Source organism: Vipera ursinii (genome assembly GCF_947247035.1).
Source record: "Vipera ursinii genome assembly, chromosome: 1".
NCBI lineage: Eukaryota > Metazoa > Chordata > Lepidosauria > Squamata > Viperidae > Vipera > Vipera ursinii.
Window position 1 is genome coordinate 13,265,753 of NC_139512.1, and position 25,093 is coordinate 13,290,845.

A 25,093-nucleotide genomic window follows, 5' to 3' on the forward strand; every position below is an offset into this window, starting at 1 on the left:
GTATAGGTTCTCCTGCTTAAGTGGGGGGTTGGACTAGAAGACCTCCAGGGTCCCTTCCAGCTCTGTTCTATTCTATTCTATTCTATTCTATTCTATTCTATTCTATTCTATTCTATTCTATTCTATTCTATTCTATTCTATTCTATTCTATTCTATTCTATTCTATTCTAATCTATATTCCAATATCCATCCTATCCTATCCTATCCTATCCTATCCTATCCTATCCTATCCTATCCTATCCTATCCTATCCTATTGTATATTCCAATATCCATCCTATCCTATCCTATCCTATCCTATCCTATCCTATCCTATCCTATCCTATCCTATCCTATTCTAATTTCTATTCTGTTCTGTTCTATTCTATTCTATATTCCAATATCCATCCTATCCTATCCTATCCTATCCTATCCTATCCTATCCTATCCTATCCTATCCTATCCTATCCTATTCTATTCCATTCCATTCCATTCTATTCTACTCTACTCTATTCTAGTCTAATTTCTATTCTATTCTGTTCTATTCTATTCTATATTCCAATATCCATTCTACTCTATTCTCTACTCTACTCTACTCTATTCTAATTTCTATTGTATTCTGTTCTGTTCTGTTCTATTCTATATTCCAATATCCATTCTGTTCTATTCTATTCTGTTCTGTTCTGTTCTATTCTATTCTGTTCTGTTCCTCCAAGGTCCCTTACAACTCTGTTATTCTGTTCTGTTCTATTCCCTAAAACAAGATTAACTTGGTTAATCGGGAGGCTTATTTTGGAAACATCAAAGGCTCGTTTCAGGAAAGGCCTCTCGTTGCTGTACAAGTGAATCTTGCTTCCAACGCTTCCTTTGCCTCCGGCCTCCGGCTTCTCCCTGGCTGGCAAATCGAAGCAGATGTCATGGTTTAATTGGCTGAAACTTACACCGTTAAATGCCCCGAAGGGAGAGAAGGCTGCCTCCGACTGGCGGGGTGGGGGTGGGGGTGGGGGTGGGGGGGCCCCCCGCTCTTTATTTATTTACATTTTGTGGTTTATTTCCAGGGCGTCCTCGACTTACGACCGCAACGGAGCGCAAAATTCCCATCGCTAAGCGAGAGACAGTTCTCTGGCGATCTTTTCTTCAGTTTGGCCCCTTCCTTTGCCTCAGTTGTTAAACAAATATAATTTTTTTAAACTTGTTTTTAACTTTTGTATTTTGGTTTTTAATTACCCTGTAAACCGCCCTGAGTCCTTCGGAAAGGAAAGGGCGGTATATAAATGTAATAAAATAAAATAAATAAATAAATAGACAAACAAATCGCTGCAGTTAAGTTAATTAGACAGGTTTTTTTTTTTAAAGTGAATCTCGCTTCCCCATTGACTTTGCTAACCCTAACCCTCACCACCCCCACCACCCCGGGACGCTGCAACCGTCGCAAGTACGAGTCAGTTTCCAAGCGTCTGAATGTTGATCACGTAACCAAAAGGGTTACGTTTTTCTCCCCCCAGTGCCGTTGTAACTTTGAACGGTTACTAAACGAACGGTCGTAAGTCGGGAACTCCCTTTGTTGATGGAAACAATTTAGAGGCCGCCTGGCTCTTAACATCTCTGGACAGCTTACGGCGAGGAAAGCAAAATGGGATGGCAGGCTGTCCGGTCCCTTTTTTGATCAACGACAAGCGGCGAGAACAGCAGCAAAAAAGGAGAGAGAAATTCATGAGCGGCGCAAAGGGAAAGGGATGCAGAGAGTCCTCGACTTACGGCCAGCTGCTTAGCAACTGTCTGAAGTTACCAACCACCTGGAAAAGGGGGATTTTACGCCCCAGAGCTGAAGTCCCAATGGTCGTCTCCCCTGGGGTCGCGCGACTGAATTTCAGGTACACGGCAACTGCGTCGCATTTATAGCCGTTCGACAAATCTGGCGGTCAGGCGACTGCATTTTACGATGGTTTTTGGCCAAATGGAACTAGCTTAGCGACCGGAGGAGGGAGGAGGGAGGAGAAGAGGAGGAAGAGGGAGAGGAAGGAGGAGAGAAGAAAGAGGAGAGAAAGAGGAGAAGAAAGAAGGAGGAGGAGGAAGAAGAAGAGGAAGAGGAGGAAGAAGAAGCAGAAGCAGGAGGAGGAGGAAGAGGACAGAGGAGATGAGGAGGAGGAAGGAGAAGCAGCAGCAGCAGAAGAAGCAGAAGGAGGAGGTGGAGAGAAGGAGAAGAATAGGAGGAAGGAGAAGGAGAAGCTGAAGGAGAAGAAGAAGAGGAAGAGGAGGAGAAAGAGGAAGGAGAATGAGAAGCTGAAGGAGAAGAAGCAGAAGAAGTAGAAGAAGAGGAGGAGAAGGAGAAGAAGGAGAAGCAGAAGAAGAGGAGGAGGAGGAGAAGCAGAAAAAAAGAAGAAGAAGAGAAGAAAGGAAAAGCAGAAGAAGAAGAAGAAGAAGAAGAAGAGGAGGAGGAGGAGGAGAAGGCGAAGAAGCAGAAGAAGAAAAAGAAGGAAAGAAAGGAAAAGCAGAAGAAGAAGAAGAGGAGAAGGAGGAGAAGCAGAAGAAGCAGAAGAAAAAGAAGAAGAAAGGAAAAGCAGAAGAAGAAGAGGAGAAGAGGAAGAGGAGGAGAAGAAGAAGAAGAAGAAGAAGAAGAAGAAGAAGAAGAAGAAAGAAAGGAAAAGCAGAAGAAGAAGAAGAGGAGAAGGAGAAGGAGAAGAAAAAAGAAGAAAGGAGAAGAAAAGAAGAAGAAAGAAAGGAAAAGCAGAAGAAGAAGAGGAGAAGAAGAAGAAGAGGAGGAGAAGAAGAAGAAGAACAAAGAAGAAGAAGAGGAAGAAGAAGAAGAAGAAGAAGAAGAGGAAGAAGAAGAAGAAGAAGAAGAAGAAGAAGAAGAAGAAGAGGAAGAAGAAGAAGAAGAAGAAGAAGAAGAAGAAGAAGAAGAAGAAGAAGAAAGGAAAAGCAGAAGAAGAAGAAGAAGAAGAAGAAGAAGAGGAGAAGGAGAAGGAGAAGAAAAAAGAAGAAAGGAGAAGAAAAGAAGAAGAAAGAAAGGAAAAGCAGAAGAAGAAGAGGAGGAGGAGGAGAAGAAGAAGAAGGAGAAGAAGAAGAGGAAGAAGAAGAAGAAGAAGAAGAAGAAGAAGAAGAAGAAGAAGAAGAAAGGAAAAGCAGAAGAAGAAGAGGAGGAGAAGGAGAAGGAGAAGAAAAGAAGAAGAAAGAAAGGAAAAGCAGAAGAAGAAGAAGAAGAGGAGGAGGAGGAGAAGAAGAAGAAGAAGGAGAAGGAGAAGAAGAAGAGGAGGAGGAGGAGGAGGAGGAGGAGGAGGAGGAGTTGTTGTTGATGACTCTTCACTGCTCACCGGGCCACGCTCCGGATGATCCAAGGGGCGTTTCCCAGCGAGGGGACCGACTCGTCCATCAGCGGATGCGTCTTGACAAAGTTCAGGATCTCGTCGGGAAAAAGGCTGGAGGAATTGTGTTGCATTCCAGGCACCGCACAGCAACCTGGTCTGGGGAACAGAAGAGGAGACGCTGAACGGCAGGGCAGCGGGAGACGGGGGACCTTTGGGGGGGGGGTCCTTGGCCCTGACCCCTTCCCTCCCCGGGTCATCGGCCACCCCTCCCACGTCCTTTGCTGGCTATCCCATCCTTTGACTTGCAATCCTCCGCTTAGTGACCGCTGGAAGTTACGACGGCAGTGAAAAAAAGCAACTCAAGAGCTCTTTTCACACAACCGCTGGCAGCTCCCCCCTGGCCACGGGATCGAAATCCAGACGCTTGGCCGATGACTCGCATTTACGACGGTCGCGGCCTCTCGGGGTGCGTGGGTGCTCCCGTTTTGGCGACCTTCCGACAAGCAAAGTCGACCGGGGTGGGTGGGGGAAGCCAGATTCAACCGGACCGCCGCGTCACTAATTGAACCGGGGCGGCGATTTGCTTAACAACGTCGGCAAGGAAGGTCGTAAAACGGGACAAAGCTCTTTTTCAACGGCTGGCAGGTATTTATGACGGCTGTGGTGTCCCAGGGTCCTGTGTTCGGTTTTGGCGACCTTCCAACTGGCAAGGCCAAGCGAGGAGTCAGAAGGTCGCCAAAGGGGAGAGTCACATGACCTCGTCGTAAATGCGAGTCGGTGGCCTAGCGTCTGAATTTTCATCAGGTGACCGCAGGGAGGCTGTGACACTTGCAAGTGTGGAAAAAATACTTATAAATAAGTCCCTTTTTTCAGGGGCTGCTGTAACTTAACGGCCCCTAAATGAATGGGGGTAAGTCAAGGACTGAATGACATGTCCAGCCGCGGAGAAATTGGCCCTGAGCTCAGCTGAGAGACTGAGCAGCACCAGGAGGAATTCCCTGAGGACTAGAAACATTTCGGTAGGGTCTATGGAGATTCTCAGTCATCCAGGTCACAGTTTGTCCCAAAGGTGCTTTTTTTTTCAGGAAGCAACTGGACTTTCTTGTTTTTCCTTTGAAGACGTTTCGCTTCTCCTCCAAGAAGCTTCTTCAGCTTCTGACCGGATGGTGGGGAAGGGAAGGATTTATACTCCTTGCAGACAGCCGGTCATTTGCATCCTTTTTCAGAGAGTCCTTGAGGCCACTGGGAGGTTTGTCTGTGTCCTCAGGGTCACCCGAGTGGTGCCAATGGGTGTGGAGCCCATGTTGGCTAGTTCTCCTATGTCAGACATGTCAAACACAAGGCCCGGGGGCCGGATCCGGCCCGCAAAGTGGTTTCACGCGGCCCGCGAAGCCATCCTGGAAACAGTGAGGGAATGGATGGACTTCAACTCCCAGAATTCTCCACTCCGCATGCCTTAAGATGGGTGGACTACAGTTCCTAGAATTCCCCAGCCAACATGCTTCAGGAACTGTGGACTTCAACTCCCAGAATTCCCCAGCCAGCATGCTTTAGGGTGGCTGGACTTCAACTCCCAGAATTCTCCACTCAGTATGCCTTAAGATGGGTGGACTTCAACTCCCAGAATTCTCCACTCAGCATGCCTTAAGATGGGTGGACTTCAACTCCCAGAATTCCCCAGCCAGCATGCTTCAAGAATTGTGGACTTCAACCCCCAGCATTCCCTAACCACATGATTTAAACATTGGTGGACTTCAGCTCCCAGAATTCTCCACTCCGCATGCCTTAAGATTGGTGGACTTCAATTCCCAGAATACCCCAGCCAGCCTGCTTTAAGATGGTTGGATATTGTCCCCCTCAATTCAAAGAGAACCCCGATTCCAGTTTCATTTCTCTTTGTATTTAAACCAGTGAGGACTAGAATCTTGAGCAGACAAGTCAAACACAAGGCCCGGGGGCCAGATCCGGCCCGCAAAGTGGTTTCATGCGGCCCGCGAAGCCATCCTGGAAAGAGTGAGGGAACGGTCCCCACTGCCTTGGCCCTGGCCCAGAGACCCTCCTCCTGCCAGAGACCCTCAGATCTGTCCCACTCCTGCCCAGGCCCCCGTAGGCACCCTTGATGCCAACGATGTAGAGCTGGCCACGCCCACCCAGTAGGCCATATGCACTTTAGCCACGCCCACCCAGTAGGCCACACCCACCCCTTTAGGGCAACCACAATGCTGATGCGGCCCTCAATGAAATTGAGTTTGACACCCCTGCCCTATGTTGTGCATCTAAACACACGATACGACATAGGAGAGCAAGTCCGTCAGGATAAGAGTCAGCAGTCTACCTGCAGTTAAAAGGCAAAGGCCCCTTTTTCCACGACAGCGAAGTCCACAGTTTGGACGGAGAAGACCGCCGGTTTGAAAGAGCGGTCCAAGAGCCCGTCCACAGCGGTGGCCAAAATTGTGGAAAGCTTTTTTTGGGGGGGGACAAGCGTACAGTAGAAATGCCACCTTGGGTTAAGCTTCCACCATATTTTTCTTCTGATTTCTTTATCACTGCAGCCTTCTTCGCTTAATAATACTATTTTTTGCATCGCTTTCTGGCCGACCCGGTCGACTCTTTGCTGCCATGACTTTCATTTTATTACCTTTTTACAAGCTCGCTAAATGAAAGAACGTAACCACCAACCCCCCCCAACCGACTCAATAGCGATCCCATAACACACTGACAAATGTCCTCCTCTCGGCTTCAATACACGGCATTGGTCACTGGATCCTGCCACGATCTGATTGGCTGATTGCCAAAACAAGAGGACGCCCGATTGGCTCTCTAAACACTCGCGCTCGTTGGCTACAACCAGATGAAGGGAAGCTAGCTGATATCCACCTAAGCAAGTGGCGCTTCCTTTTTCTGGTTATTTGGCTATATAACTTTTTCATAGAATACAGCACAGATAATTGAACAAACTTTGTTGTATGACATTCTCGATTAAATTATCTTTCCATCGATATATAATTTTATGGTAAGGTAAAGGTAAAGGTTCCCCCGCACACGCGTGCTAGTCGTTTCCGACTCTAGGGGCCGGTGCTCATCTCCGTTTCAAAGCCGAAGAGCCAGCGCTTGTCCGAGGACGTCTCCGTGGTCATGTGGCCGGCATGACTAGACGCCAAAGGCGCACGGAACGCTGTTACCTTCCCACCGGAGTGGTCCCTATTTTTCTACTTGCATTTTTACGTGCTTTCGAACTGCTAGGTTGGCAGAAGCTGGGACGAGTAACAGGCGCTCACTCTGCTACGCGGCACTCGGGATTCGACCCGCCAAACTGCCAACCTTCCGATCGACAGACTCAGCATCCTAACCCACTGAGCCACCGCGTCCCTTTTATGGTACTACTTTTATGGTACTACTCCAAAAAAAGGGGTGTTATTAGCCACCAAACCTCAAAAATACACTTTTTTCCCAAAAGGTTTCCACAAACCTCCCAGTGGCCTCAAGGACTCTCTAAAAAAAAAATGCAAATGACCAGCTGTCTGCAAGGAGTATAAATCCTTCCCTTCCCCACCATCCAGTCTGAGCTGAAGAAGCTTCTGGGATGAGAAGCGAAACGTCTTCAAAGGAAAAACAAGAAAGTCCAGTTGCCTCCTGGGGGGAAAAAAAAACAAAACACCTTTGGGATTTCCCCAGTGGCGATTTTGTAGCACGTGTGGTTTCTATGGGATCTGTGGTTTATTCTCTTACCGTGGTTTGGGAACCAGCTCCTCCGGTACCGGGGTCCAAATGGATTCAGGGGATTTTTGCTCTCGAAAGCGACCTTCAAAAACGGCTGCAATTTGGGCCATGTCATAGGCGCAGACGGCCGAGCCAGGGATGCTGCAAGACAGACACACACACAAACACACAGAGACAAAAATGTGTTGGGAAGGAAAACTGTGTAGCTCTGGGTCACCAGACTGCAGATGCCTTTCGGAGCTTACACCCAGAAATCGTGGGCGCTCCATCACTGGAGATTTTTAAGAAGAGACTAGACAATCACTTGTCTGAGGCGGTATAGGTTCTCCTGCTTGAGCAGGGGGCTGGACTAGAAGACCTTCAAGGTCCCTTCCAGCTCTATTCTGTTCCGTTCTGTTTCATTCTGTAATTCTATTCTATTCTATTCTATTCTATTCTATTCTATTCTATTCTATTCTATTCTATTCTATTCTATTCTATTCTATTCTATTCTGTAATTCAATTCAATTCTATAGTTCTATTCTATTCTATTCTATTCTATTCTATTCTATTCTATTCTATAATTCTATTCTATTCTATTCTATTCTATTCTATTCTATTCTATTCTATTCTATTCTATTCTATTCTATTCTGTAATTCAATTCAATTCTATAGTTCTATTCTATTCTATTCTATTCTATTCTATTCTATTCTATAATTCTATTCTATTCTATTCTATTCTATTCTATTCTATTCTATTCTGTAATTCAATTCAATTCTATAGTTCTATTCTATTCTATTCTATTCTATTCTATTCTATTCTATAATTCTATTCTATTCTATTCTATTCTATTCTATTCTATTCTATTCTATTCTATTCTATTCTACTCTACTCTACTCTACTCTACTCTACTCTACTCTACTCTACTCTACTCTACTCCATTCTATTTTTCTAAACTACATAGAGTGAACCTGAGATAGAACATACAACACAAAATATTGGGGTTGGGAGGGACCCCGGAGGTCTTTTAGTCTAACCACATGCTTGAGCAGGAGACCCTAAGCCATTTCAGAGAAATGCTTGTACAATCTCTTCTGAAAACCCTCCAGTGTTGGAGAACCCACAACCTCTGGTGGCAAGCTATTCCACTGATTCATCACTCTTAGGAAGTTTCTCCTTAATTCCAGGTTGCTTCTCTCCTTGGTTAGTTTCCATCCGTTGCTTCTTGTCCTGCCTGCTTTGGAGAAGTGACTCCCACTTCTTTGGGGCAGCCCCTGAGATATTAGAAGATTGCTATCCTGTCACCCCTGGTCCTTCAATCAATCAATCAATCAATCAATCAATCAATCAATCAATCCATTAATCAATCAATCAGAATAGAGCTGGAAGGCACCTTGGAGGTCATCTAGTCCAACCCCCTGCTTACGAAGGAAACCCTATCCCATTTCAGGCAAATGGCTGTCCAGTCTCTTCTTAAAAACTTCCAGGGTTGGAGCATTTAGAACTTCTGGAGGCAGGTTGTTCCTCTGGTTAATTGTTCTAATTGTCAGGAAATTCCTCCTTAGTTCCAGGTTGCTTCTCTCCTTGATTAGTTTCCATCCGTTGCTTCTTGTCCCGCCTTCAGGCGCTTTGGAGAATAGGTGGCCCCTCGCTCCCCCCCTTCTTTGAGGTAGCCCCTCAGATATTGGAAGGCTGCTATGAGGTCACCCCTCCTTCTTTTCACTAGACCAGACTAGATAATAGATATAGATAGTGGGACTGGCTGAGTAATTCTGGGAGTTAAAGCCCAACGAGTCTTAAAGTTGCCAAGTCTGAAGACCCCTTTTTCTACACCATGTCCACCTCCACCGTCCAGCTCACCTGTTGGTGGGTGTGGAGAAGACAGCCAGCACCATCGGCCTCCCCTCGATCTCCAAAATGTCCGTGACCGACTGGATGACGTTGAAGTAGAAGTGAGAGTCTCCTGGGACGGAGCAATTCAGACGAGCCTTGAGGAAGGACGTCCACTGCTTCTCCAGCACCCTCTGGGAGCCCCCCATGTCGTTCTTGCACACTCGGGCCACCCTGGACACCACCATCTACGCGGGGGAGAAGAGAGAAGGGAAGGTGAATTCCCCTGGGATTCTGTTTTAATTGGGCAAATAAAAAGGGATGGTTGCACAAGCATATCCTCTTCCTAATCTGCACTGGGTTTGGCTTTTCCTTCCAGACAAGGGGGATGGGTGGATGGATAGAAAGATAGATGATAGATAGATAAATAAAATAGATAAATAGATAGATAGGTAAATACAGTAGAGATAGATAGATATAGATAGAAAGATATGTAAATATAGACAGATAGATAGATAGACAGATAGATAAATAGAGATGGATAGATAGATAGATAGATAGATAGATAGATAGATAGATAGATAGATAGATAGATATGGATAGATAGATAGATAGATAGATAGATAGATAGATAGATAGATAGATATGGTAGAGATATAGATAATAGACAGAGATCGACAGATTGAGAGATCGACAAATCGATAGAAAGATAGATACAGAGAAAAATATAGATAATAATAATAATAATAATAATAATAATAATAATAATAATAATAATAATAATAATAAAGTTGGAAGGGACCTTGGAGGTCATCTATTCCAACCCCCTGTTCAGGCAGGAAACCCTATGCCAGTTCAGACAAATGGCTGGCCAGTCTCTTCTTAAAAACTTCCAGTGTTGGAGCATTCACAGCTTCTGGAGGCAGGTTGTTCCACTGGTTAATTGTTCTAACTGTCAGGAAGTTTCTCCTTAGTTCTAGGTTGCTTCTCTCCTTGACTAGTTTCCATCCGTTGCTTCTTGTCCTGCTTTCAGATGCTTTGGAGAATAGCTTGACTCCCACTTCTTTGGGGCAGCCCCTGAGATATTGGAACACTGCTATCATGTCACCCTCACCCTTCTCTTCATTAAACTACACATACCCAATTCCAGCAACCGTTCCCTATATGTTTTAGCCTCCAGTCCCCCGATCATTTTTGTTGCTCTTCTCTGTACTCTTTCTAGAGTCTCAACATCTTTTTTACATCGTGGTGACCAAAACTGGATGCAGTATTCCAGGTGTGGCCTTACCCAGGACTTGTAAAGTGGTATGAATAGATAGATAGATAGATAGATAGATAGATAGATAGATAGATAGATAGATAGATAGATAGACAGACAGACAGACAGACAGACAGACAGACAGACAGACAGACAGACAGACGTAAATAGCGAGATATGGATGGATGGATGGATGGATGGATGGATGGATAGATCGATCAATAGATATAGACAGAAAGACAAATAGATAGATCGATTGATATAGACAGAAAGATTAATAGATCGATAGATATAGATCGATAGATATAGATAGGTTGATAGAGCAATAAGATAGATAGGAAGGTAAATAGGGATAGATAGATATAGATGGATGGATGGATGGATAAATATTAACAGATGGAAAGATAAATAGATAGACAGACAGACAGACGGGTAGATCCACAATGCAAATACGGAATAACTGACTTGGAAGTCACCTTTGGGGTCTTCTAGCTCAGAGATACAGAGAAAGGGGGGGGGGGCTCCTCTTTGTGGCTGCCCCTCAGATATTGGAAGACTGCTATCATGTCGCCACTGCTCCTTCTCTTCGCTTTATGACTCGTGGACTTCAACTCCCAGAATTCCTGAGCCAGCCACACTGAGGGGGAAAGGGAGAGGTTTCCAAGCTGAGCCATGATGGCTCAGGAATTCTGGGAGTTGAAGTCCACGAGTCATAAAAGAGCCGAGGTTGCCTACCCCTGGACTAGACATATGCAATTCCCGCCATTGACTATTCGAATTTACAATGGCCCTGAAAAAGGTCCACTGCAACCGGTCCTCACACTTACGACCGTCACAGTTTCCTCACAATCAAAATTCAAGTCAGGCAACCCAGCCTGTATTTACGACGGTTGTGCAGCACCTGCGGTTCACGTGATCCCCGTCTGTGAACTTGACTCAGCTGGAAGTCCAGGGGAGGGTAGACCTGCACAATTCGCTTAACAATGGCGGCGATTCGCTTAGCGACCGTCTCAAAAAAAGAAGTCATAAAACTGAGCGCGGCTCATTTAAGAACCACCCCCCTACTTAGCGACAGAAAGTCATGTCACAATTGTTGTGCGGTCATAATTCGAGGACTACGCGTAAAAGAACGGCTCATCTTTTAGATGCGTATATATGATTTGCGTTAGGTTCTCTGCTGATTTACGAGTCCGGGTGACATTCGCAATGCCTCAAATCAAGGATTCCATTCTTTGGTTTCATTACAGCATTACTACAATAGGAAACATAACTGAATGACATAATATAGAGCATAATGCAAGGCAATCTTGGATACAACAGAATAACATATTGCGTTGCATTATAATTCCGTCGCAATATAAAACTGATGCCTCTCCAGCGAATAGTTCTGTTGTGATTCAGGGTCAGCCTGTGGGTTCGGCAGTTGGGTCGGACGACTCAGAGGAGGAGGAGGAGGGGGGTGTTGAAGAGCTTGCTGAGGGGATTGGACAGCTTGATGAGAGCCCTCAGCCAGGCCCCTCCCACCTGGTCACGACAGAGACCCAGCTGTGTGAGCCTGACAGCGTGGATGAAGATGACCCACAGCTGGCCCTGTTCAAGGACGCCCGACGCAGGAGGCAGTCAATCAGGAGTAAACAGAGGAAGGCAATGGGGCACCTCGGAAGGAGGCAGAGAGAAGCCACGCCCTGAACTGTATAAAAGGGGAATGCGTGGGAGGGCTGGTTTGCTGAAGGCAACCGCTTGAATAGCTCCTGTTTCATAGCTCCTGTTTCATGGTTGGTGTCTTGTTTGTTTTTGTATCAATAAATTTGGCAGGCTTAATTCCAGCCTCTTGCCTTCTTGTAAAAGGGGTTGTCCCTGCCTTTTCTGCAGGGCCAGTAGCAGGCTGGTACAGAACAAGTTCATTGATTAAGACGCTTAGAGAAACTGAATAAAGAGCTACATAAAAAAAGACCATGAGATGCAGTGGATTAAAAAAAAAGTGTCAGTAAATAATGACTCGACAACGATCATAAAGATGGAAGTTCAGTTTGTGTTGTACAGAGAAAAGTCCCTTATAGGGACAGTTAAGAAGTAAATTGAAATCTCTACCAAATTGTAAACCTGGCATTACCTGTACACCAATTGTTTTTTTTTTATGTTCGCACAAAGTTCAGGAGCAACACAGTCAACAATCAACCAATCAATCAATCAGAATAGAGGTGGAAGGGACCTTGGAGGTCTTCTAGTCGAACCCCCTGCTCAAGCAGGAGACTTTATACCAGGGGTCTTCAAACTTGGTCCTTTTATGATTTGTAGACTTCAACTCCCAGAATGCCTCAGCCAGGCATGCCTGGCTGAGGAATTCTGGGAGTTGAAGTCCACAAATCATAAAAGGGCCAGGTTTGAAGACCCCTGCTCTATACCAGGGCTTTTCAACTTTTTCACCCATTGTTCCACTTTTAGGATATGGCAACATCCGAGGACCACCAGTCGCCTAGCAAGGGGTCAAAAACTTGATGAGAAAAAAAAAAGGAAAAAAGTGATGAAGTACAGGTAGTCCTCGATTTACAACAGTTCGCTTAGTGACTGTTCAAAGTTACAACGGCACTGAAAAAAGTGCCCCCCAAGCCACAGCCGAGCAAGACGCCGGCCTGCCCGCCCGGCGGCGCTCTTCCTCCTGTCCGAGGTTTTCATTGTTGTGAGCATTTCTGTTGAGGATTGGCAGCGGGGGTGGAGGGGGTGGGGGTGGGAGTATTGGTTTTTATTCCCCCCCCTTTGCTGGGTGGTTGCAGCAGGTTTTGGTCACTTCACATGACCCTGGGACACTGTGACCGTCATAAATATGAATCAGTTGCCAAGTGTCTGAATGTAAATCACAAGACCCTGGAGATGCTGCAACATTCCAGCTGATCGGTGCTTCTTCTGGGCTCAACAGAAGCGCCGGGATCAGCGCTGAGCTCCAGCTGGATCCTGGTGGCGCTTCCACTGAGCCCTGACAGCCCTGCAGCTCCAGCCGTCTCTCGCTCAGGCTTGTGCGGTGCTGCCACCGGTTCAGCTCATTCCCCTCCCCCGCTGCCACTTTTCTAGGATGGTCGTGTACCACCTGCCAGGTGCCAGTGTACCACAGGTGGTACCCATACCACTGGTTGAAAAGCCCTGTTCTATACCATTTCAGATGGATGGAGTAGAAGACAGTAGAAGACCATCTATACAGGGTTTCCCAAGGTTGGTCATTTTGAGCCGCGTGGACTTCAACTCCCAGAATTCCCAGAATCTGGGAATTGAAGTCCACTTGCCTGAAAGCTGTCAAAAGTGGGAAACTCTGATCTGTGGTCATTCAGAGGCTCAGCCACCCAGTCGCTCCTCGGGACAATGCAACGTTAGGTTGACCACCCGCAACCCTTGATTGGACGGACTCACCTTCTCTAAGTAGTTGAATTCCATCGCGATCTCTCTGAAGAAGAAGTAGACGTGGTTCTTCCACTCCACCGCGTGGACAAAGTAGGGCTCTAGACCAGGTGAGGGAAGAAATAGAGAAGAGGTCAAGCTGGATCTTCTCAAGAAGTTCCTTCAGAAGCCGGCTTCTTAGCAGACGTCATGGCTTGCTTCCCCCGCCATCAAGGAAGCAGCGTGGAGGAGCTGGAGACCAATCAAACAAGGTGTTTCTTGCTCCTTGCTTCAAGTGACATATTGGAATCCCACTCGTGGCTCAAGCCACTTCGCTAAAAGTGGGATCTCTGCACCTTCCATACCAGAACTTCACTGCACCTAGTTTTTTTTTTAACGAAGGACCTACCATCGAGTCTTGCATGTAGCTTGACTCAAGAATGCAAGCATTTAAGGAAAGGCTAATTGATGCGGGGTGAGCTTCAGAGTCTCAGGAGTCTGGGATGGGAAGGGTTTCTTGAGGGCATCCAATCCATCCCCTACTCGGGGCAGGAATCACTGAAGCCTTCCCAGTTGAGCACCGAGCAACATCTTCTTGAAGACATCCAGGAAAGATATGCTAAACAACCTATGAGGTCTCCTGTGAAAACGGGCCTTTGAGCTCTGGTGCTGGAGAAGACTCCTGCGAGTCCCTTGGACTGCAAGGCGATCCAACCGGTCAGTCCTAGAGGAGATCAACCCCGACTGTTCCTTAGAAGGCCAGATCCTGAAGCTGAAACTTAGATACTTTGGCCACCTAATGAGAAGGAAGGACTCACTGGAGAAGAGCCTAATGCTGGAAAGGTTGAGGGCAAGAGAAGAAGGGGACGACAGAGAATGAGGTGGCTGGATGGAGTCCCTGAAGCAGTAGGCGTGAGCTTAAATGGATTCCAGAAGATGGTAGAGGACAGGAAGGCCTGAAGGAATGTTGTCCATGGGGTCGCGATGGGTCGGACACGACTTTGCAGCTAACAACAACAACATGAAAACAGGGTTCCCCCCCCCTTATTGTTCAAGCCATATCTGCCTCCCTGTAACTTAAGTCATAGGATAGAAAACTAGGGCTGGAAGGGACCTTCGAGGTCTTCTAGTTCACCCCTTGCCCAAGGAAGGAGTCCTTATATCATCCTAGGCCAGGGGTGGGCAACTTTGACTCTTTTATGACTGGTGGACTTCAACTCCCAGAATTCCTGAGCCGGCATGGCTCAGCTTGGAAACCTCTCCCTTTCCCCTCAGCGTGGCTGGCTCAGGAATTCTGGGAGTTGAAGTCCACCAGTCATAAAGCGGCCTAGGCCTAGGCCAGGGGTAGGCAACCTTGGCTCTTTCATGACTCATGGACTTCAACTCCCAGAAATCCTGAGCCAGCGTGGCTCAGCATGAAAACCTCTCCCTTTCCCCTCAGCGTGGCTGGCTCAGGAATTCTGGGAGTTGAAGTCCACGAGTCATAAAAGAGCCGAGATTGCCTACCCCAGCCCTAGACAAAGAATTGCCCAATCTTTTCTTGAAACCCTCCAGTGATGGAGCATTCACAACTTCTGGAGGCAAGGAGTTCCACTGGTTAATTGTTCTCACTGTCGGGAAATTTCTCCTTAGCTGTAAGGTTGGGTCTCTCTTGAAGGAGCTGCCAGCCATGGCTTCTTGTCCTGCCCTCAGGTGCTTTGGAGAATAAGTCCACACACCCCCCGCCCCTCTTCTCGGTGACAGCCCTCAAGTCCTGAATGACAGCTACCATGCCTCCCTTAAGCCTTCTCTTCATTAGGCCAAACATATCTAGTTCCCTTAACCATTCATTGTACAATTTAATGTCAAGACAAGTGGTTGTTCAATAATAATAATAATAATAATAATAATAATAATAATAATAATAATAATAATGATGATGATGATGATGATGATGATAATGATAATGATCAAAAACTTTGCAAAATACATCAAGAAACTGCAGCTTCCTGCAATAAGTCCAGCAAAGCTACAAAAACTGCGCTACTTGCAACATCTTACATTTTAAGGAGATACCTGGTTGATACCTAGGACTCTGGCAGCAACCCGTGTCAACCATTAGTGCCAGTCAATATGGGTGTTCAGTTGACTGAGGTTCATGTATAATAATAATAATAATAATAATAATAATAATAATAATAATAATAATAATAATAATAATAATAATTGTAGTAGTAGTAGTAGTAGTAGTAGTAGTAGTAGTAGTAGTAGTAGTTTGGAGGGACCTTAGAGGACATGTAGTCCAACTCCCTGTTCAGGCAGGAAACCCTATACCATTTCAGACAAATGGCTGTCCAGTCTCTTCTTAAAAACCTCCAGTGTTGGAGCATTCACAAACTTCTGAAGGCAGGTTGTTCCACTGGTTAATTGTTCTCAATGTCAGGAAATTCCTCCTTATATTCTAGGTTGCTCCTCTCCTTGATTTAGTTTCCATCTGTTGCTTCTTGTCCTGCCTTCAGGGGCTGTATTTAATAATAATAATAAGTTGGAAGGGACCTTGGAGGTCATCTAGTCCAACCCCTGCTCAGGCAGGAAACTTTATACCATTTCAGGCAAATGGCTGTCCGGTCTCTTCTTAAAAACCTCCAGTGTTGGAGCATTCACCACTTCTGGAGGCAGGTTGTTCCACTGGTTAATTGTTCTAACTGTCAGGAAATTTCTCCTTAGTTCCAGGTTGCTTCTCTCCTTGATGAGTTTCCATCCGTTGCTTCTTGTCCTGCCTTCAGGTGCTTTGGAGAATAGCTTGACTGCCTCTTCTTTGTGGCAGCCCCTTAAATATTAGAACACTGCTATCATGTCACACCAAGTCCTTCTCTTCATTAAACTAGACAGACCCAATTCCAGCAACCGTTCTTCGTATGTTTTAGCCTCCGGCCCCCTGATCATCTTTGTTGCTCTTCTCTGCACTCTTTCTCAGCATCCTTTTTATATTATGGCGATTGGACCTGGACTCAATCTTCCAAACGTAGTACTGTATAGAACGGTATTAACAAGCAGGCATATACATAGAATGAAGGCTACTGCTAAGCTTGTAAGCCGCCCTGAGTCTTCGGAGAAGGGCGGGATATAAATGTAATAAAAATAAATAAATAAATCAATCACTTGCTATGATATAGAATAGGATACTATTCCTCTGTAGATGCAGCTTAGGAGCTCTTACCCCCCGTGGATAGGTCTCGCAACTTGGGAGTCCTCCTAGATTCACGGCTTACCCTGGAAGATCATATAGTGGCCGTGACTAGGGGGGCTTTCGCCCAGGTTCGCCTGGTGCGCCAGTTGCGGCCCTATCTGAACCGGGATGCCCTGTGTACGGTCACTCATGCGCTCGTGACCTCTCGCCTTGACTACTGTAATGCTCTCTACATGGGGCTTCCCTTGAAGACCACTCGGAGGCTCCAACTGGTACAGAATGCGGCCGCGAGAGTTGTCTTGGGAGTTTCCCGGTACTCCCATGTTACACCTTTGCTCCGCGAGCTGCATTGGCTACCAGTTGTCTTCCGGGTGAGGTTCAAGGTCTTGGTTATGATCTTTAAGTCCCTACATGGCATGGGTCCGGGTTACCTCAGGGACCACCTGCTGCCGGCGTCAACTCCCCTCCACCCTGTGCGTTCCCACAGAGAGGGCCTCCTCAGGGTGCCTCCGGTCAGGGAATGCCGACTGGTGGCCCCCAGGGGGAGGGCCTTCTCTGTGGGCGCTCCGGCATTATGGAACCAACTGCCGGTGGAGCTCCGGACGGCATCAGACCTCCGAACTTTCCGTCGTGGCCTGAAGACCCACCTATTTGAAATAGCTGGTCTGGCCTGACGGGGGATTATGGGTTTTAATTTGTTGTTTTAGATTTGTATTACTGTTTTTAACTGGGCATGGGTTTAATCTTTTTTAATTTTTGTATTGTCTTTTTTATATATGCCCTGTGAACCGCCCTGAGTCCCTACCAAGGAGAAGGGCGGTATACAAATTAAATAAAACTTGAAACTTGAAACTTGATTGTATTGGCTTTTTTTTGGCAGCTGCAGCACACAGCTGGCTCATACTTAAGTGATTGTCCACTAGGACTCCGAGATCCCTCTAAAGATCCTAGTTACTATGGTTGAGTCAGGTACCACTTATTATATATCGACAGATCTTGGGTTTTTTCCTGCCTTTTCCCCGCATTTAATCAAGTTCAGGTGAAGTGTTAGCACCACCTCATAAGGCCTGGGTGAGGCCATCTTTGAAATACTGCGTCTAGTTTGGAGACCAAGATGTAAAAAAGATGTTGAGACTCTGGAAAGAGCGTAGAGAAGAGCAACGAAGATGATCAGGGGACCGGAGGCTAAAACATATAAGGAACGGTTGCTGGAATTGGGAATGTTTAATAGTTTAATAAAAAGAAGAACCATGTGTGTGTGTGTGTATGTGTGTGTGAGAGAGAGAGAGAGAAACAGACAGAGAGACATGATAGCCGTCTTCCAGTATTTGAGCAGCTGCCACAAAGAAGAAGTGTGTGTTTGTGTGTGTGTGTGTGTGTGTGTGTGTGTGTGTGTGTGTGTGTGTGTGTGTGTGTGAACCTATTCTCCAAAGCACTAGAAGGCAGGACAAGAAACAACGGATGGAAACTAATCAAGGAGAGAAGCAACCTGGAATTAAGGCAAAAGTTCCTAACAGTGAGGACAATTAACCAGTGGAACAACCTGCCTCCAGAAGTTTGTGGGTGCTCCAACAATGGAGGTTTTCAAGAAGCGATTGGACAGCCACCAGTCTGAAATGGATCTCCTGCTTAAGCAGGGGGTTGGACTAGAAGACCTCCGAGGTCCCTTCCAACTCTATTCTGTTAGCCTGTTACTTTTCTCACCCCTGAACCGCCTCTTGGTGGATAGGGCCCAATGCTCAAGCCTGCCACGACCCCTCTGGATCTTGAGTCTCTCTTTCAACTCTGTGATTCCATTTTCCTACATTTCTGGAATAACACATTTGGGGTATGTATGTATAGATAGATAGATAGATAGATAGATAGATAGATAGATAGATAGATAGATAGATAGATAGATAGATAGATAGATATTATCCCATTTATATCCCGCCCTTCTCCGAAGACTCAGGGCGGCTTACAAGCTTAGCAGTAGCCTTCATTCTATGTATATGCCTGCTTATTAGGGCTTTCACACACACCCCAAGTGGCATTATTACAAAGTCAGCTTAATTGCCCCCAACAATCTGGGTCCTCATTTTACCTACCTCGCAAGGATGGAAGGCTGAGTCAACCTTGAGCCTGGTGGGACTCGAACCTGCACTAATTGCAGGCAGCTGGTGTTACTTAAGGAGGCCTTAGCCCACTGCTCCACCAAGGCAGTGCGAAGGTTTTGCGAAGGTTTCCCTCCGTTTAGCCTTTTCTCAAGGCTAAACGTTCCCAAATCTTTCTTGGGACCTCACCTTTGCTCTCTTGATCATCCTTCCCACCCTCGACTCCAATTTCTCACGAAGGAGACATGATCTGTGGGGTCTCATCAACGCACGAAAAACGTGACTTTCCCTCCCTGGTTAAAAACCTCTTCCGATGCCAAGCCAAATATTGCTTTCTTTCTCCCCCCCCTTTCATTTTGTTTTTCCCTTTTCCCCCTCCGGCAGCCACATCATCCCACTGACTCATCTCCAGCCCGAGCTTGACAATATTTTCCAAAGTCTTTTTCTCGCATATTAACGCAAAGGTAAAAAAAAAAAATCTTGCAAAAAACAACAACAACGAAAAACCAGTTAGCAGTTCCTGCGGTTGAGATTAAGTTTACATGTCCAAAATCAATCAGAGCGAACAGCCCCCCCCCCCCGGTTTTTAAGGTCTGCTACGGAAGGAAAGGAAGCCGGGAAGATTGGATAAGACAGATGGACTTTGGAAAAAGGGCAGAGAAGAACAACCAAGATGATTTAAAGGCCTGGAGCCCAAAACGTTACGACGGACAGTTGCAGGATTTGGGTACATCTAGTCTAGAGAAAAGAAGGACTGGGTGGGGGTGGGTGGGGGTGACACGATAGCAGTCTTCCAGTGTTTGAGGGGCTGCCCCAAAGAAGAGGGAGTCAAGCTATTCTCCAAAGCGCCCGAAGGCAGGACAAGAAGCAACGGATGGAAACTCATCAAGGAGAGAAGCAACCTGGAACTAAGGAGAAATTTCCTGACAGTGAGAACAATTAACCAGTGGAACAACCTGCCTCCAGAAGCTGTGAATGATCCAACACTGGAAGTTTTTAAGAAGAGACTGGACAGCCATTTTGTCTGAAATGGTATAGGGTTTCCTGTCTGAGCAGGGGGTTGGACTAGATGACCTCCGGAGTCCCTTCTAACTCTTCTCTTCTCTTCTCTTCTCTTCTCTTCTCTTCTCTTCTCTTCTCTTTTCTTCTAATTTCCTATTCCTATTCCTATTCTATTCTATTCTATTCTATTCTATTCTATTCTATTCTATTCTATTCTATTCTATTCTATTCTATTCTATTCTATTCTATTCTATTCTATTCTATTCTATTCTATTCTATTTTCTATTCTATATTATCCTATCCTACCCTACCCTACCCTACTCTACTCTACTCTATTCTATATTATCCTATCCTATCCTATCCTACCCTACCCTACCCTACCCTACCCTACCCTACCCTACCCTACCCTACCCTACCCTACCCTACCCTACCCTACCCTACTCTACTCTACTCTATTCTATTCTATTCTATTCTATTCTATTCTATTCTATTCTATTCTATTCTATTCTATTCTATTCTATTCTATTCTATTCTACTCTGTTCTGTTCTGTTCTGTTCTGTTCTATTCTACTCTATTCTATTCTTCTCGTCATGACTCCCGGCCTCTATAATCTGTCCCTGAGGTTTCTTTTATTTTGACAGTTTTATGATTTTAAACATACCGATGCGCACAAATGGTCAGAAACACGCACTCTCTCCAAGGCAACCTTTAAAATTATTCCAGAATCTTTTAATCAACTGACTGGAATTAACTCAGGCTACAATTAGCCTTTGTATGTATATATTTACTGAACGCTATTAAGACTGGGAATAAATTAATAAAATATTAATTTGGCTTTAAATACTGCCCCTGTATTATTTTTTTTTTGCCTCTGGTTTTAAGATGTTTCTTTTTTTTTACCGTTTTCTAATCAAAAAATATCTTGCCTTCTCGAGGATGCTCACATTCTGTTTTGCGAGCATAGCAGTTAAAAAAAAAAACACCTCATCTTTTTATTCATTCAGGCGTTGGAAACCGGGCTCGTAAAGTTTTAGATTATCTTTCCCCGATTTAGTTTACAGGCCACTTTATTTTGCAGTCCTGGCGTGGTGTATTTCATTCCTTTAACTGGTTTGTCTTCACGAAGCTGCGGCACAGGAATCAATCAGCCAAAATAATTCTCCGCTCAAATTTAAGGCATTTTTAAACATTCCTCTCTCAGTAAATTCACTTTGTTAGGAAAGCTTTTTGATTTTTGTGGCTGGGGAGTTTGCCAGCTCCTCCCTCCCCCATTGGGGTTATTAGGAACCTGAAGCCTTCCAGAGACATTGGATAACAGAATGAGAGCGTGGGAAGGGACCTTGGAGGTCTTCTAGTCCAACCCCCTGCTCAAGCAGAAGATCCTCTACCATTTCAGTCAAATAGCTGTCCAGTTTCTAATTGAAAACCTCCAGTGATGGAGCACCCCCAACTTCTGGAGGCAGGCGGTTCCACTGGTCAATTAATAAATAAATAAAATAAAATTTTATATAAATAAAATTATTATTATTATTATTATTATTATTATTATTATTATTATTATTATTATTATTTAATTGTCCTCATGGTCAGGAAATTCCTTCCTTCCTTCCTTCCTTCCTTCCTTCCTTCCTTCCTTCCTTCCTTCCTTCCTCCCTCCCTCCCTCCCTCCCTCCCTCCCTCTCTCTCTTTCTGTAACATACTTGTTCAGGATCCAACATTTCTGTTTCTCAATTAGAAAATCTTAAGGACTAGAAATTCGGATGAAGGGAAATCAAACTGGTGCTGCCTTCTGCAGATGGCGTTCAACCCCCTTCAACCCTAACCCTAGGCTGAGATTCCCACCCTCCCCTTTGCCCTTCCTTCCTTCCTTCCTTCCTTCCTTCCTTCCTTCCTTCCTTCCTTCCTTCCTTCCTTCCCTTCTGAATAACAGACTTGAAAGGGACCCTGGAGGTCTTCTAGTCCAGCCCCCTGCTCAAACAGGAGACCCTATACCATTTCAGACTGGTGGCTGTCTAATCCCTTCTTTAAAACCTCCATTGTTGGAGCACCCACAAACTTCTGGAGGCAAGCTGTTCCACTGGTTAATTGTCTTCACTGTTAGGAAGTTTCTCCTTAATTCCAGGTTGCTTCTCTCCTTGATTAGCTTCCATCTGTTGATTCTTATTTTGCCTTTTGGTGCTTTGGAAAATAAGTTGAAACCCGCCCCCTTCTTTTTTATTTATTTATTTATTTTAATTCCATTTATATCCCGCCCTTCTCCGAAGACTCAGGGCGGCTTACAAGCTTAGCAGTAGCCTTCATTCTATGTATATGCCTGCTTATTAGGGCTTTCACACACACCCCAAGCGGCATTATTACAAAGTCAGCTTAATTGCCCCCAACAATCTGGGTCCTCATTTTACCTACCTCGGAAGGATGGAAGGCTGAGTCGACCTTGAGCCTGGTGGGACTCGAACCTGCACTCATTGCAGGCAGCTGGTGTTACTTAAGGAGGCATTATTTATTTATTTATTTATTTATTTAATTTATATACCGCCCTTCTCTCAAGAGACTCAGGGCGGTTAACAGGGCAATACGTAAAAGACAAATACAAAAGTTAAAATTATTAAAACATGATTAAACAATGCCCATAGTACAAATAGTACAAATTTAAAATTAAAGTCATAATAACAAACCCACCCCATCCCATCAGGCCAGGCCCGCTTCCTTAAAGAGATGGGTTTTAAGGTCGCGCCGGAAGGAGCGGAGGTCGGGCGCCATCCGGAGCTCTACCGGAAGATGGTTCCATAAGTCCGGTGCACCCACAGAGAACGCTCTCCCCCTGGGGGCCACCAGTCGGCATTCTTTGACCGGCGGCACCCTGAGGAGGCCCTCTCTGTGGCATTAGCCCACTGCTCCACCAAGGTTCTTTTTTGTCGTAGCCCTTCAAATACTGGAAGACTGCTATCGTGTCCCCCCCACCCAGTCCTTCTTTCCACTAGACTGGATATTGGGTACCTCTAGTTTAATGAAAAGAAGGAGTAAGGGTAAGAACACTTAAGGTTCCCAGCACTCTCTGGGCTCTGAGCTATGGAAAGGGCAAGCCAGTCCTGAAATCCAAATGACAACGTTGAAGGGACTCTTAGAGGTCCTGTAGTCTAACCCCTTGCTTTGTGCAGGAATTCATCACTATAGGGTAATCCTCGACTTGCCACCCCAGATGGGACCAGAATGTCCATTGCTAAGCAGCAGCGGTTGTTAAATGAATCACAACAGGTTTTTGGGGTTTTTGCCAGAAATCTCTACGGTTGTTAAGTGAATCACATCGTCATTAAGCGAATCGGACTTCTCCCATCGGCTTCGTTTCTCTTTGGAAGGTGGTGTCCGGTGTCCGGTGACCCCGGGATGCAGCAACCATTGTAAATACAGGCCAATTGCCGAGTACCTGAATTTTGACCACGGGGATGCGGCAATGGTCGTAAGTGTGAAACATGGCCGTACGCCCCTTATTTTCCAGTGCTGTTGCAACTTTGAGCAGTTGCTAAACGAACGATTGTAAATTGTACAGTGTCCTTGACGGACAGATACCATGTTTCCCCGAAAGTAAGACCTACCCCGAAAATAAGTCCTAGCTTGCTTTTTTAGGGGTGGGCCTGATATAAACCCTACCCCCAAAATCAACCCTAGTTTTGGGGCGAGGAACACAACTAAAAATCAAGCTAGGGTGGAGATGGGGTGTGTGGAGCTGCCCCACACGCCCCGCCCCCACTTCCCTTGCAGCCAGGCCTCTCCTCGCCGGCCCACTTCTTCTTCTGAGGCCTCTTCTGCGGCCAGGCCTGCATTTCTCAGTCATGGACCTTTCCGGAAGGCCTCTGCAGCCAAGACCCGAGCTATGGATTGAATCCATAACTTGGTACTCGGCTGCAGAGACCTTCCGGAAAGGCCTGACTGCAAAATCCAGGCCCAAGTGCAGCTGCAGAACTTTGGTCCCAGAAGAAGTGGACCGGCTGGGTGGGGCTGTCGGTGCCGGAGGTGAAATAAGGTCTACCCTGAAAATAAGACCTGGTGCTTCTTTTGGAGGGAAAACAATAAAAAAATAAAAAATAAAAAATAAGACCTTATTTTCTGGGAATTTGCTTTCGACCTGAGGGCCTCTAGAGGCCTAAGAGTAGTCCTCGGCATACAACTGTTCATTTAGTGACCGTTTGAAGTTACAACGGCATTGGAAAAAGCGACTTGTGACCGTTTTTCACCCTTACGACCACCGCAGCATCCCTGTGGTCACGTGGTCAAAATTCGGATTCCTGGCAACTGGTTCATATTTATGAAGGTCGCAGTGTCCCGGGGTCACAGGGTCATCCCCCTTTTGCGACCTTCTGACCAGCCGAGTCAAATGGGGAAGCCAGCTTCACTAATCAACCGTGTGACTCAGTTAATGGCCACAGCGATTCGCTCAACGACAGAGGGAAGCAAAGCGACAGCCTTCCAATGGGGAGGCCAGGTTTCTCACTAGCTTAACAACTACGTAAGATCTGTGGCAAGAAAGATCATAAAATGGGGCGAAACCACCGACTTGCTTGGCAACGGAGATTTGGGGTTCAGTTAGGGTCGTAAGTCGAGGACCCCCTGTTCGGAGGGAGTCTCTCCAGAGAATACTAGAAAGGAAAACCAGAAGTGGCCTTAAGGGTCATCTGGAGCTGTGTTTCTCGACCTCAGCGAGTTTAAGCTGGGCGGACTTCAACTCCCAGAATTCCACAGGCTGTCCCTGGAAGAGTGGATTCGCTTAACGACCGCCACTTTGCTTTAATGATCACTGCAAAAAAAACATTGCAAAATTGAATCGGCCACACGGATAACCTGTTTTATGACCAGCGCAATTTAACAACCGTCCTGAGCAGTCTCCATTGCAGTCGTTAAGTCGAGGACTACCTGTAAACCCCCACCCACCCCCCTTTTTTTTCACGTCCCAAAGGCCATTGGCTAAAATGCATCCGAAGTCAAAGTCATCCCAAAGATGTCAATTACAGGACGAAACCCTTAAAAGAGGTTGTGCCTCTCCTTTACAGACTCTGCAACCACAAAACCGTTTGCACACACACACACACACACACACACACACACACACACACACACACACACAGACGCACGTACTCGGTTCCCTACCTTTAAACCACTTGGAGTCGTGCTTAACTGTGCGAAGGGTCGGGCTTTCTCCGAGGCTGCGGTAAATGACGGCGTCAATAGCCAGGAAGTCGGTCACCGTGGCGGTGAACAGCATCCCGCCTACCCAGAGGAGAGAGAAATTAAAAAGGAAATTAGGGAAGAAGTTATGATAGCCCTAAATGGAAAAGCATCGGGAGAGAGAACATCTGCGGTTCAGGGCTGAACTGTGGGGTCCTCGGTGCTC

The 25,093-nt window shown here is 46.0% G+C and overlaps 1 protein-coding gene across 1 annotated transcript in view; it reads right to left on the reverse strand.

Annotated features, from left to right (window-relative positions):
* SEMA6B (semaphorin 6B) overlaps positions 1–25,093 on the reverse strand; it is a gene marked incomplete at both ends in the record, with an annotated part of 66,306 nt that overhangs the window by 13,176 nt on the left and 28,037 nt on the right. Inside the window, 5 exons of the mRNA XM_083350345.1 lie at positions 3,292–3,441; positions 7,015–7,146; positions 8,846–9,063; positions 13,476–13,564; positions 24,850–24,969. Of these exons, the coding sequence (XP_083206471.1) occupies positions 3,292–3,441; positions 7,015–7,146; positions 8,846–9,063; positions 13,476–13,564; positions 24,850–24,969 (709 nt within the window). The remainder of the gene's footprint in view (positions 1–3,291; positions 3,442–7,014; positions 7,147–8,845; positions 9,064–13,475; positions 13,565–24,849; positions 24,970–25,093) is intronic.